This window comes from Argiope bruennichi, chromosome 8 (genome assembly GCF_947563725.1).
Source record: "Argiope bruennichi chromosome 8, qqArgBrue1.1, whole genome shotgun sequence".
In the NCBI taxonomy this organism is placed as follows: Eukaryota; Metazoa; Arthropoda; class Arachnida; order Araneae; family Araneidae; genus Argiope; species Argiope bruennichi.
The window spans coordinates 102,200,146-102,216,149 of NC_079158.1; the positions used below are offsets into that span (position 1 = coordinate 102,200,146).

The 16,004-nt window shown below is 27.6% G+C and overlaps 1 protein-coding gene across 1 annotated transcript in view; it reads left to right on the forward strand.

The window, feature by feature from the left end:
• Positions 1–2,657, forward strand: part of LOC129981784 (homeobox protein Hox-D4a-like) — a 48,610-nt gene extending 45,953 nt beyond the window's left edge. Inside the window, exon 2 of the mRNA XM_056092790.1 lies at positions 1,302–2,657. Within this exon, the coding sequence (XP_055948765.1) occupies positions 1,302–1,744 (443 nt within the window). The 3' untranslated portion in view covers positions 1,745–2,657. The remainder of the gene's footprint in view (positions 1–1,301) is intronic.
• The last annotated feature ends 13,347 nt before the right edge of the window (positions 2,658–16,004 follow it).

The following is a 16,004-nucleotide window of genomic DNA, read 5'->3' on the forward strand; positions in this document are numbered from 1 at the left end:
TTTTTGATATTTTGCAATACGTTTTTCAGATTCTCTGAGAATTAAAAAAAAAAAAAAAAAAACTTTTTTGGCCAAAAAGATAAAGAAGTTTTAATAAGTACTTTTTTTAAATCAGCGAAAGTTTTTTTATGTTAAATAATATTGTAAATAAATAAGTGAAGAAAAATGCAATAATAATAAGCTAATAAGTTGTTGCATTGAAATTATTATATTTTTTTTTGTTGACAAAGTAATCATATGCATTAGAGACAATGATCAAAGCAAAGTCTCATAATCGTATCGGTTATTATTTGCATTTGTAGAGTATGAAGTGATACTGACAAAAATTTTAATAATTTCTTTCTTTCTAACTTTAAAACTTCATTATTAGCAATAGACTCAATGATCATTTAAATTAAATAAAGTTTTTATACGAATGTTCCAGATGCAAACGAAATATAATGGAATTTTCATATCCGGAATTATCCTTAGCAGTATCGTGAAATATTGACATCTCATAGTATTTTCAATGGAATGAAATATAAAGAATAAGACTCCTGCTATATAGCATATATCAACAACTAATATTTCACTCAGCATTATACAAATAATGATTCTGATGACACAATCTCAAATGGAATCAATTGAATATTGCTGAATCCAAATCGATATTCTTCAAAATACTGGCATACAATGCTAATATAGAAAATGACAATTTTATTTAGTGTTCTAACTTAGATTGAGTCAATACATTGAAAGAAATAGCCCACGTATTTTAAATTTTATATTCTTCAATTAGCACTTCAAACTTGCCATCTAATGTCTGTGTTTACACATGAATGTTATCGGTCTAGATAAAATCTTCGTGTGTAAAAACATGTATTAGATGGAAAACAGACCTTAACATCATGTGTAAAAACAGACATTAACATAGTTTGTAAAAAAAGGCATTAGATGGAAAACAGACTAACATCTAATGTGTGTAAAAACAGACATTAACATAGTCTGTTTTCCATCTAATGCCTGTTTTTACAAACTATGTTAATGTCTGTTTTTACACACATTAGATGTTAGTCTGTTTTCCATCTAATGCCTGTTTTTACAAACTAACATCTAATGTGTGTAAAAATAGATATTGGATGTAAAAACAGACATTAACTGTCTACATTTAAGCTAGAATGTTTAAATGTTGATGGTTAATTATGGAATTTGAAGTTATTTTTTGTGTCAATTATATTTTTGATACGATAATGCGATGATGTATCCTGCTTTTAACCAATATTTCCCTCTTTTTAAATGTTATTTATTTTCTTTATTTCTAGCGAACGGTGCTTTCGCAGGGATCGAACCTAAACGACAGAGGACTGCCTACACGAGGCATCAGATACTAGAGCTTGAGAAAGAATTTCACTTCAATAGGTATTTGACCAGACGACGACGGATCGAAATCGCTCACTCCCTCCTTTTGTCTGAAAGACAGATAAAGATCTGGTTCCAGAATAGGCGGATGAAGTGGAAGAAAGACAACAAACTTCCCAACACCAAGAATGTCAAGAAAAAGAACCAGCAGCAGCCAAACGCTAACAGTAACAACAACAGCAATAACAATAACAGCAACACCAACAACGCGAGTAACAATCCTGGGCGTCCTCAGCAGCAACCAGCTCTGATGCCATTGCAAAACCGAGGACTACACAATCCACAACTGACGACGTGCAACACGCCCATCGAACCCAAAGATGAGTATGGCCTAACAGAACTGTGACAGGTTCCTGCGCAACTTTAAGCCAAATATTTCATTCTTTTTCACATCGCAATATGGACAATGAGATAAATTTATATAAATATATATATATCTATATATAGAACGTGATACGGTGTTACAAGGGCATTTTGTACATGTCGATCATTGTGAAATTCTCATAGTCATGAATGTTTACATAGTCATCAGGAGTTGTTGAAAACTAGCAAAAAGCTGCTGTTTAATTAGAGACTGCAGAACTGTTGAGGACTATCAACGCTCTATGTTTCTTTTCTTTTGGGCCGATCGTTCATTGGCCAGTTACAGCTAAAACATGTCGATCAGAAATTGGTGTTGTGGCCATTATAAACTGCTGAGAGATAGTCTTTGATAATCTGAATTCGTCTGATAAACAAATACCTGTTTTTATATTCTATTTATAAATGCACAAAGCAGAAATTGACTCGAAATGCTGACGTAATTATTTAAGAAGCCTACATTCTGTTGAAAAACAAATCCAGAATTAAACTTTATATATTGTAGAATCCTATGTCAGATATTTAAGTGGTTTTAAAAATTTGGAGTAAATGTTTTAATATAAAATAAAACTTCTGTTTCAATTAAGGAGAATCGGATGGAATAATGTGAAATTAATAGTAAATTTTATATTAGCATATTATATTATGAAAACATAAAATTTTTATTATCTTTTGAAATTTTATCTGTTATTTATTTTATTAAAAATACGTTTGGCAAGACTAATCAATGCAAGACTCAAGTCAGTTTCTGCTGCCGATTTATAATGAATATTCAGCCCTTTACCAGCTTTTAAGCATGTATTAAAGAAATTATCGCATGCATTCTCTAAATCTTGCCTTCACCGATATGATGAAGTCTCACTTTAAAATAAAATATTTTAGCACTAAGAAAACCTTAAAGCATAAAAAAAAAATGTGAAAGATAATAAATTTATTTCATATTGTTTTATTAACAACGAAATTATGAATACAAACATTTTTATTTAAAGTCTTTTTCTAATTATTTATTTCTTCATGTTCATAAGATGAAACGTCAAAAAATATGTAGCAACACATCTAGTTCACTATCTACATTAAATTCATCAATTTTATTTGTATAAATTTCTCAATTAAGCAACATTATTTTGAAATTCTGTTTTCTATAAATTTCAAGTAAGCCCAGTAATAATTGAAGTTTCTTAGATCTTTATTTACTCATCCACTCGCCATTTGGGTATAATTAAATGTCAACAGAAAAAAAAATACTTGAAACTTAAGAGTTAAGTAATGCTGAATTATTTTTTTTGATAAGATTCATAAATAATTATTATTCTGAAAAGATAATGGCAAACTTTCACGAATGGGAATTTAATAGTTGAATGAAATGTGGTATACTGTTCAATATATAGAATTTAGTTAAATAATCTCTATCTATAAATGTTCCTTCTATAAATTGATTCGTATTATTTTACTATAAAATAATATAGGGATTCAACTTTAATTTCTATAAAATTAAAATAATATGTTATATATTAAATCTAACATACAATTGTTCCAAGATTTAAATCAGTTTTTTTAGCTTTAATTTTGTGTGGAAAACAAATTGCAGTCAAACTTCATCAAATCCTAACCCCCCCCTCTCCACCCCCAAAAAATACAGTTTTGACGTGAATCGATAATAAATGTAACTAATATAGATATCTCAGGATCTTTCAGGAGAAGAAACAAAAAGGAATCCTTATATTATATATATTTTTTTAAGTTCAAAATTGTGCATACAGTATAAACTTATAAGAAAAATATTCGTAAATATTATCATAATAATTATTAAGAAATGTTCACATTCATATATTCATAATTCATTAAAATTAATCATAGATATCTGTTTCATAATGTTTTCATTTTCAATAGAAAATGTATAGATAAGCTAAAAAAAAACTTTTAACAATATTTGTTATACGATTTGTCTTTTTTATAATAATGGCAATACATTCTTTTGATTCATAGACAAAGAATATTTGATAAATATTTATCGTCCAAATTATAATGATAATATCAAATAGGATATGCTATATCAGAAATAAATTTATTTATTTTTTATCTATACTTTCATCAATAGACAGAGGGAAATCCGATACAGATCTGTCATTTAATTATAACAACATAATAATTATAACATAAATTTAAAAAAATATGTGTGGATGGTTGGTCATGATAGTAAAAATGTATTAAAAAATTAATCAGTCGAAATCAATTTTTTAAACTCAAAAAATTTGAATATCTTTTTTATTTTCTACATTAATATATGAGTAACTTCAATTTTATTTGTAGAAATCTCTCTCCCTTTTCCGGTCGAAAATTAATATCGCGTTGCAAGTACTTTCCATGTAGCTGGATTGGTTCTGCTATATACTTGTTAATATATTATACAACACGAATATCACATTATTTACGATATGTTAAAGCTTTATGACATAAAATATATCTTATTTAATTTGAAATTATTTACTTTTAAATACACTGTAGATGTAATGGGGTTATTTTTTAAAATTTTTAACTGAAGTATTAAATGACAGTTACTATAATTGGATTTATAGTTTCACGAAAGGAGAATAGGAAGTTCGAAAGCATTATATAACAATTTTTGCGTTTTGCAACTATTAGCCTATGAGAATATGGCACTTCTAGAGCATATATTACTCCAATATTTAATATTATATACTTTCTAATGAATTTATGGAAGAAATGACCAACCAAAGTCTATCGAAACGAGATTTTAATGAGGTTTGACTGCAAGATGACATTTTATTTCAAAAGGATTATATGTTAATTTGAATTTAAATATAGATTTTATTTATTACCATTACAAAATGCTCCAAAACTCATTTCATTCTGCTATTTTTAAAGTCTTTAAAAAATAATTCAATGGAAAGGGTTTAAATATTTCTAAAAATTTCTTTCTTTTGACATGAGTACGGTTTCACTTGCGTAATGGTACCACGTTTTTTCTACCATATCGTTCCATTGATTTTCTCAATGAGCGCACATATCTGTCTCGCGTTAGAAACTAAACATAAGGTAGCCATCCCGAATTATGAGAATCATGCACCGAATTTTTGCAATAAGAATATTTTATAAAGTTTATGTGCACTTCCGTGTGTATCTACCGAATTAATATATATTAAAGATATTTAGATAACATAGATTTTAAAAGAATGCAAATGTGATTGTCTCTTTCAAACTATATTAAAATTTTTGAAATAGTATTTAAGTGAGATTACTTATATTTATATAGTAGCGTGCCATATAGCGTACCATTTTTTTTTGTTCCTATGAGATTTTTATTTATTAAAAAATAAAAAGAGAGAAATTTTATTTTATTAATTATCAAGTATCAGTGTTTTAAAGCCAAATTATTGAATTGATTATTTTTTTTTTCATTTTGTTAAAATCAAACTGTCTTTTTTTCTAGACTTTAATAATGATGAATTATATATTTATACTATTTTCAAGTTATTACGATTCTTTTTTTATTGGGAAAAAATATTACAAGGTTGGACTGGAGAAATATTTAACCTTAGATAAAACTTTGCAATAAAGAGACAGAGAGGCTAATAATTTTAATGTTTAACGCCATTTCATTCAAAAAAAATTTGTTTCTGAGATTCTTATGCTATTTTAAACAGCACAACTTCATCGTAGGTGAAATAGAAGTTTCACTTTTTTAATTGCTTATTATTTCATTAATCTTTTGGTTAGTTGTGCAAATTTAACATTATTTTGAGCAACCGTGTATGTTTTATCATTAAATAGCAGGAAAATGGTAGTAAATTGAATGCCATTTAAAAGTAGTAAATTTACATTACATTTCATGAATTAGCTTTTTGGAGTTTGGAATGTTCCACTCAACTCCAAAATCTGCCTGAAAAAAAACTATTTTCGCTACTTCTTTTTAGAAAACAACTATACATTCTACTCAGTGAACTATACATTCTACTCAGTGACTATACATTCTACTCAGTTTTCTACACTTTTTACGTGAATTATAGAACTTATTGGCAATGATATATCATATTCTCAAACGATATATCGTGAATTTATTGAATGTAATTTTGTTCATGAAAGACGAATTGATACTTCATAACTAAATTAAATTAAAAGGAGTTTAATAACGAGATGCAATGCAATACATGATTGCTTATAGTGCAAAAGATCATACATCAAAAATTAAATTTGAATGATATTTACTTATAATTACCCCTTCATATCGCCAATAGATGCAAAGTTGTTAGAGTTAAAAAACAAGATAAATTTGCCAATTTGGCATCTATTGGTCATATGAGGAGTAACGACAAGTATATTTTAACCAAACATAGACATATATTTTAACCAAACATAACATAATGCAAAAGGCCTTGGATTTAGGCCTTTTGCATTATGAGCAACGATAGGAAGGTTATTAACTTTTCTATATTAACTCGACTCTTTATCTATCGATTTTTTTAATCGATAATTTTTTTCAGTTTTTCATCAAAAATAATCTCAATTAAATCTTCGACTGGAAATTTAAATCGTCATAAGTCAGATTCAAGTAATTATAACATACTTTAAAGTGCTGTATGTTGCAATATATTGCTCCCCTCCCTTTTGCTGGGCCAGTCCAACCTTGTAGGAATTTAAAGTTATGATGTTTTTTCAAAAAAATAATCGTCCGTAAGTTTTTTCCTACTCAACAATCAAATTTTATTACCTAACTTTTGACTGAAAAATAACATTTTGATTTTTTTTTCTGTCATATTTTTAAATATATATCTATTGAGTCCTCGTAGGTCTATCTCTATGTCAGCATGTTGTAGTACCTAAAAGTAACAAGCACTAATCTATATTTGAATAAAAGTACATAAAGAAAATTGCTTTTCAAGCACATATCTTCCAAACTAAAATCCCGAATTATAAAACCTCTCATGAAATATTTTATACTGTAGGTTTTATAAGCCAACTTCATTTCTAATTCATTCGATCATAGTAGTATTGACTACTTAGATATACTTTTGAAACAGGAAATATATGGATGTCCTTTTGATTTTTAAGCACACTTTTGTAATGGCAAAAGGATTAAAGCATCTAATCAGGGTATTGTTTTCATTTATCGCGAGTTTTTTTAGGATTTTATAAAGGCAGACCATTCTCAGTAGATTTTAATTGCAAATATGTAATAGAAAGTTTTACGAATTGAATAAAAGTGCAACGATCGATTTCTTCTTTTTTTTAATGCTTTCAAATAAGCAAAAAGTCATTCTAAATTTATATAATGCTGCTTTAATATTATGAATTATTATATGAAAAGTTTGTTTTAGCATGAGAATAGATCCAAATTACGCATTTCCCTTCTCTGGTTTTCTAACTTTAAATAAGCCCAGAAAACATTTTATTCTAAAACTCCTTTATAGTACTATTTTTCAGTTATTCTTTTTCATAGTAAATATAAATTATGATATATATATATGCATACATTTAATAACATAAATACATACATTTTCTGTAATAAATTGTTAAATGATATTTTGGCAAAGAAGTAGGATTTTGTCTTAATTTGTAATCATAATTTCATTATAATGTGATATTAAATCATTTAAAATTTTTGTCCATTTTAAAGAAATAATTTTAATTCTTATGTCATAATTTAACAGTATGAACTGTTAGAAACTAGTTGCTATTAAAGTTTTTTTCAATTTTTTTTTTTTAATGTTTCTAAACGAAGTACTGCTTCTTTGGCCAAAATCATGTTTCTTTAAAAATATGTATTGATATAGCTATTTAAATAATTTGATATTTTATCCTTTTCCATTCAACCCAGAATGCATGAATTTTATATAATGAATTTATAGATGAACTCAAATCTTGATTGAACTACAAATCTGCAAATCAATGTCCCTCCATAGAAAATAAAATGATTACCTTCCAACTAATTGTCAGCATAGCCAACCGTACCAGTGATCCACGAAACCGAATTATTCCTGTCGTTACGTCCATGAGCCTTGTCCAGAACCAAGCGAAGGTGTCCGAGTTTTACTTCGAACTATTGCACCAGACAGATCAAAGAGTTGCCCTACTCTTCACTAACGGCAGACGATGAAAAGTCTGCATTGTATGTGTATGTTGATGTATGTAGATTGCGCGCCTAGAATTTTTGCGTATAAGCTGTACAGTGTATGTATTTATTTGATGCCTAGCAAATTACGCAGTTGTATAGTGATTGTACAGGTATATATTTATGGAGTGCGTGTGTGAGTACTCTTATACAATTTTTGTGAGAAGTTCCCTGTGACCGTGTTTAAGGTAAACTGTGACATAAAGACTTTGAAATTTACAGCAAAGACAGCACCAAGACCATTTGTTTAAAAAAATAGTTTACGAAGCCAATTTTCCTCTCAAATAAAGAGGGAGATGCATGCAACTCAGGGTGATAATTGAAAACACTTTTGTTAAAACATGTGGCAAAATAAGGGTATGGAAATTTCGTATGATTCACAGTTCCATATTTATTCAATGATAACATTATTTTAAATAAAAATATAAATTTTAACAATACTCTTTGAGGATTTATGAACATTTTTTTTGCTCAGTTTTTCAATGGTAAAATGTTGCTGTTATTAATTAAAGTTATGCTTAAATGATTTAAATTTTTCTTGATTTTTTTTTTATTTTGTTAGATTTTTTTTTTTTTTTTTTTGAAATATTTGTAAACGCATTTCACTTTTTAGTGTCCATTGAAATTTTAATCTTCTTAGCACAGATTTCTTAGCGCAAATGCTGATTCTCTTTTTAAATTTTTTCAAAATGCAGGGCACTTAATCAAACAACTTCATAATGCCTTAGACAACAAAATGCTCTATTATAAAACTAAGAAGAATGTTGGCAGTAAACAATTTAAAATAAATGTTGCTTATTATATATCTCATAATTAAATTTTTCAGGCAAATAGTGCTTAAAAAAATATGCAGTTGTTTATTTTGCATTGAAAAGCATTTTTTCAAATAATTTTTGCTAGAACTGTTTCTTCAAAAGACTTTCTACTGAATATACGGCTTTTCTCGGTTAATACTGAAGTTTTAGCTGTCGAGTCTCTAAAATTAGTCTTGAATATTTGATGATTATTTTTAAAGAATCCTTTACTTAAATTTAATGAAAAAGCCTGTGTCATAATGTGATGGAAATAAAATTTTATGCAACTCAGTGTTATGAAATATAAATCCAGGCTTAGAAAAAATTTTATGATGGAATTATGAATGCTATTAAAGGAATTTGAATAAAAAACAACCAACAATTTCATTTTCATTTTGAAACCTATAGTAAAGAAGAAAGATTAATTATATTTCTAAATTAAAAAAAAATAATAAAATGATTCTGGTTATAAAAATTCTCCTTTATAAAATTTGTTATCCACGCACGTTCATTTTACATCCAAATAATAATAATAATAATAATTGTACAAAAGTTTCTATAAAAAAATATCAATTTTTTTTGGAACGATTTGACATCGAAACCTTCATTCTGTCACATGTTTACACTCTTATTGTAGCATTTCAGCAGTGTTAGACTGACTTTACCTAAGAATATTCACTTTTGCCAGTTGCTGTGCATGTCTTGTTAATGTACTATTTTGTGATTTTTTTTAACTTATTAGATCAAAATGTTAAAAAAAAAAACTGTACCCACGTTTTTTGTATTTGTATAAAATATTGAAAATAAGACTTGTGTTTCCCTTTAGTTTTACGCACAACTTTTTGAAATATAAATAAAGACAATAAGATGAAAATTGAAGTTTTGTTATACGTTTTCATTCCATTAAAATGATCTATAAAATCACTTTTTGATAGTTTCATAAGTTTGCAGACGATTTTTGAAAAGAATTGATTTCTATAATCTTCACTTGAAAATCGGTCCAACCTACCTAAGACATAGGCGAGAACGGCTCACAAGTTGCCGAATTAAGTTGTTTTGGCTAATTGATCAAAGTGGTCTTAGTAAGAGAAGTTTAAAAAAAAATTCTGAAGTTTTTGTCCTTGTTCCAAATTAAAAAATTTGTCCAGAATATTTTATTTCTACTGTTAAAAACTTGCAATTTTACTATGGATCATACTGTTACACAATTACCATCAAAACATTTCAATTAAAAATTAAAACACATAATTGAAATAATCGTTTTCATAAAATCCCACCAGCAATTGGAAATATCTGAGTCAAAACATAATATATCTATTTTTATTAAAATGCAAAATTCATCATTTATTAGAATAACTTGTAAATTATTCACTTGATGTTATTTCATAAAATGCCGAGTTATTCCATGAAATAATTGATTTCATGATTAAAAGGTAAAGTATCTGTCAAAAATTCGATCACAAAATCTTTCTAATAGATACTAGATAAAGTTACTTGTAACCCATCCTGCCTTTTGCATTATAAAGGAATGCGTTCCGATTGAATTGATAGTGTTAGCAAAATGTTTAACTAACTTTATTGAAGTTTATTTGTATAAATAATATTGTCTGTAATAAATAATTTTTTTAACATAGCATCATAAAATAGATTAAATGAGAACACATATAAGTTACTAATAGCTTACTACTAATTAACTAATTAAAAAAAGACAATGTTTCCTTTGAACTCCATTTAAATTAAAATCACTATTAGAAAAATCGTAAACATTTATACCATTAGATTCAAGCCAGCATCAGAAAGTGATTATGAAACAACATTCCATTACTGAAGGTCTTGGAAACCAGAAATTTTCTATTAGAAAAGTTTTGAATTCTGCATAATTGGCCATTAAATGCAATTCAAAAATGATTGTTTATTCTGGTAAGTAGAAATTCATCTACTAGAATAACCGCAGAATTCTGCTAAAACTACATCAAACGAGTGCCAAGAATTTATTTGCATTAATTTGATAGTTCATTGTTCTTTTACAAATTTAAAATCTATAATATATCGGTAAACAAGACGAGATTTTCATGTATGGTGAAAAAAAAAGTAATTGTGATTTCTTTAGAATTTATCTCATTACTGAAAAAATTAATCTTACACAAGTTTTAAGACAAAATAATTTAGTTAAAAGAAAGATATTGACATGATTCACAATTGCTTATTTCTTTTTAAATTGAATTATTAAATTAAGAACGAACCGAGCTTCTGAAATTCTGCTAAAACTACATCAAATGAATGCCAAGAATTTAACTGTATTAATTTTGCAATCCTACTTTCTTTTAAAACTTTAAAAATTATAATTAATCTGCAAACAAGATGACATTTTCATGTAGGAAGAAGAAAATTAATTTCGATTAGTGTAAAATTAAACTCGTTATTACAAAAATCAAATATGCTATACCGTTTTAAAACAAAATTATTTATTTGTGTACATGAAAAGAAGATTAACAGATTCAGAATAAGTAATTTTTTTTGTTGTGTTATGTATAATCTTCATTTGGTATCAAACGAAAATAATACAAATACGATTGATATTTTTTTTTTACTGGAATTGTGGTTGTCTTCGAATGAACATTCGATAAAAGAAATTTTATATCACTTATTTTTAATTTTATTGTGTAACTAAATAACAAATTAATAACAAATAAGCTATGCAGTCTACTCTTATTATTTTTAAACATTTCTCTTAGAATAAAGCTAGTATCTTGCCCTTTTAAATGAGTACTAGATCACAACATACACGAAAGCTTTAAGATGAAATATGTTTGTGAAAAACCACTTAGTCTGAAGAGCATTTCAGTCTACACACAAAAATTCCAACTCCCCCTTTTACTCTTCTTTTCTAAATAAAGCAAACTTTCAGCATTCTTTCGAGAAAAATGCATCTTCAGTATTTTTATACCAGGGACAAAGTTTATGGTTTGAAAGTATAAGAATTGTTAGGGTTACTCCAACTGAGAATTCTTGTTTCATCACATGCGTTGTAGCATAAGCTTTAACGCATAGAGCTTCCAAGTCTGAGATCTTTTATTTACTCTAATTATGAACGAAAAAAAAAATCATAGTCAATTGAGTATGAAGTTTTATACGGAATAATAAATTTTGGAGCGATCAAAACGCATTAGCTTCTTTTATAGTTAAATGTGTGTATGAGTGTGTGTGTGTGAGAGAGAGAATATAAAATAATTATAGTTTCTTTTAATTTGATGCAAAATTCTGATAACTTGAAATATTTTCATTGAATCATTTCAAGTCCAAGTTAAAAAACTCGACTCTAGTTTCACATTAAAACAATATCAATAAGTTTAAAATATCATTTTAATAATTATAATAACGTCCATTTTTTTTAAAAAAATCTTCTTTTGATAATTTCAGGTAATCAATAACATTCAACATTAGTTGGTGGAACTTAACATTTTCATCTTTTTTTCGCTTTTAAATTCCCAATAATTTTATTTGAACATTTAAACATATTTCATCCTTTTCTTCCGAAGTGATTTTGCGTTATGTATCTCTTGAATGTTTTTATTTGAATTACTATTTCTAACCATTTAGATTTAATTTTACTTTATTACCAAAAAACTGGAATAATATGATGAAAGGATTTATCTTCTGTTAGTACACAAAGCCCAATTAATTATAAATGAACTGTTACATCTCTTGTTGATGGAAAAGGCTTTTTTGAAAAAAGGAAAAATTATCGACTGTGAAAACAATTTTTTTGATTATGAAAAATATTTCTATCGAAAACCAATATTAAGTAAATAAATTCCTTGGAATCACCAACATATTTTTTAGTAGAAAATATAATTTCGTTGAAAGGAAAATATTTATTTTAACTATGTAAAGTTAGAGGCTATTAATTTTTTTGTGAGAAATGACCTGCATCAGTTTCTTCTTAAAAAAAATAAATACACGAATCTATAATCAATCCAAAACACGTATACTGCCTATTTCGTATTCACATTACTACATTGTTTACAGTCCAGTATAGATTAACTTTAATAACCGATCTCATTCCGTTTATTGCATAATCATGGCTCCTCAACTAGCTAACTGTATTAAGTCATTTATCCTTCGATTAAATTTTTGAAATTCTGTTGATTAATCAGTGATTTGGGAGGAGCTCAAAAAGGCAATCAAATTCGCTCTCATTTATTGGGAAAAAGAGCTGCCCAAATTCAAACAATCTTTATCCGCCTTGAAATTATTCAATTACAACGATTATGCGAGGAATTATTTTACTCTATTTACCGATAATTCATCTTTTTGTTTGACAGACACGAGCGCATTGCTGATGGTTCCTCGGTCCAAGTTCTGATCTTTTCACGCTTCTAGTGATAAACAAATAAGGCTTCAACGCCCCGATATAGGAACACTTGATGAGCGCCACATCAATCATTCCGGATAACAAATTGCGTTTTGTCGTGCCTAGCATTGACCCAGTAATAAAAGCGCACTCTTGTCGTGATTGTTGGCCACTGACTTGGATGAGTTTGGATCTTTTATATCAATTTAATGAGGAATTCATCTTTTATTTACTTTTTGGCCTTGAGATTTTCCACCGTTTCCTATGCTACTGACTTCGATAATACTCTCAGTAGATATTTGTATCAGGAAGTATAAAGAGTATCAATGTAACGATATATATTTTGACAAATTGGTACCAGATTAAGCTATCAGGGATTACTAATGTAAAGATTCTATTAATTTTCGTTTAATATTTCTTGTGCATCATTACATCGAAGTGGTGAGCACCTCAATTATTTTTATATGAGGTTGCAATATACTCCATATAGTAATAATTAATGTATTTTGATATTTCTTACACCCAATTTTACTTAAATGAATATCGATGATTCTAAAAGGTACCATTTAGCTACTGAGACTCCTATGTTATCTGTTTTATTATTGCTATTATCTGCTTCCCAATCTGCGATACATTTATTAAAAGAAAGTAGCTACAGGCGCGTATTTAATATTTAATGATGGGCGTAAAATAAGTATAGGGAATGAAAAAGAATTGACAAGTCAACTTTTGAGTTAAGAAATGTAATTAAAAGCAGAAAATCTTAACTAAATTGATATAATTTGTTTCTTTTTAAGTAATGTAAGAATTTCTTTTGTTTTGAGAGTTTGTTAAAAAAGGAAAATATATGATTTAAGAGGAATTTTTCTTACCTTCTCTAAGTTTATGATATATGACATGGTTGTAAGTTGAATGATATGAGTATTTACTTAATACTGACTTTAATAATACCGATACTTAAACTTTGATTATATATAAGAGGAGGAAATTATTTGAACTGAACTTTATAAAGTGAAACTAGGTATTAACCATAAAGTTATGTTAAAAAATTAATATCTAATTTTCCAATTTTCATACAATCTGTAATGTAATTAAGGTCTACTCAGGCCAGGTCACAGAAAATGAGTCTCAGCCGGATTCTCTCTAGATTTTATTTAAACTCGTTTATGTCATTACGAGTTTAAATGTTTATTAATAATAAATTATGTTTTCATTATTTATTGTTATTAACATAATTAAAAATGTTTATGTTTCGTTTTCTGCTTTTATTTGTTAGATAATAAAATGGAAAGTTTTTAGAAAAGTAAAGTTTCTATTTTAGGAAAGTCCCAAAGCATTGCAGTTTTAGCAAGCTCAAAGAATAATGAATAAGTCAATAAATGAATAAAAAAAGAAAAAAAAATGGTAAAGGAAAAGAAAAAAAACAAAGATACATAACATACAGAAATAGGATTAAAAGAACCTGGTGCTCTTGAAGAACTTTTATTAATAATTAATAGTTATTTTAGTAATTGAATTTTAGAGTTTTATATTCTTCTTCATGTATAGAAATTTCTATAATTAATAACATTATATAGATTTACATAGAGAACATTTGGTTTGCTACTACATACTTTTGCTTCCATTTGTTCTTTTTCTCTCCCCCCCCCTTTTATTTATGATAAATCAGATTTAATTATATTTTTGTGATGCCTGCTTCTAGGCAGTGGGCGAAGCACTCTGTCAGACGTATTTATGATTTTGTATTTCTTTTTAATATCGTGGTATTATAACCATTGAATAAATTTAATACATTTACTATATATTAACATAATTATGTCCTGGGTTTATTGTATTGACAGTTCTCCTTACATGGAAGCTACCTTTTAAAACTATATGTGATATTTTACAAAACTTAAATAAAGGTCGTCTCCTTAAAAATTTTTGAATATTATTAATAACGAATACGCTTAATCATTCAAAGTTATAAGTGCAGTCCTCATTAAATGATCAAATACTTATTAAGATACAGTTATTTTTAAAAATGCCAAGAACAGTGCTGAATTTCAGACCTGATGTACAGCCTATAAATTTATCAAAATTGAGAATTTAATATTTTCAAATTCTCTGTTAAAAACGAAACTCTGCTGTCTGAATCCTACCAGGGGTGGTGGTGGGCGGAGCGTCAGCGGGGAAGGAAGGTAAAAAAAAGAAGAGGGTCATGTGGTTTCTGCTGGCTTTTCTGCATTGAAGGTGCGGCTTGGCGGTTCAGCTCCGAACCAACCGAGAGAGATTAAATTTGAAATCCGAGTTGAGCCGATCCGGGAACTTCGGAAGTCGATCTAAAACGCAGTCATCTCTTTACTCTAGGCTTGTAGAGGGGTCGCGCACAAAGTGAAAGCAAAATTGTCTCTCATATTTTTAGTAAATAGAATTTAACCTCTTTTTGAGTTTATAAATGCTGTTGCTTTTCCTAAATACGTATAATGGGGATTTTAATGTGGGTTGCTTTAATTCCATCACATTAAGTAACAAAAAGAATTTGTGATATTGTAAAAACTAATGAAGAAATGGGCCCAAAATTGTATTATATAATGCATCCATAAGTGTATGAATCCATTTCCACTGTTACAAGCAACTGATAACTATACTTTTAATTTCATGCAATAGGAAATGATTATCAGAAATTTTTTTAAAAAAATTATACAAAACTGAAGTAAAGAACGAATCGATTCAGTTTATTATTGGATTTATTTGTAAATTACCATTGTCATTGTTATAAATTATTCTTTATTTTTGCCATTTTTTAAAAACATTAAGTATTTAATTCTTAACGTCTTGAAACATATTTTTTGTACCTCCATTTTTAATCTCCAACTAATCACTCATTGTTAGTTTCTTAAAAATAATAAATGCTTAACGCTGCCATTATAATGTTTATGCTGCTGTTTCTTTGCGGCATGCGTTTATTAGTATATTTTGTACTATT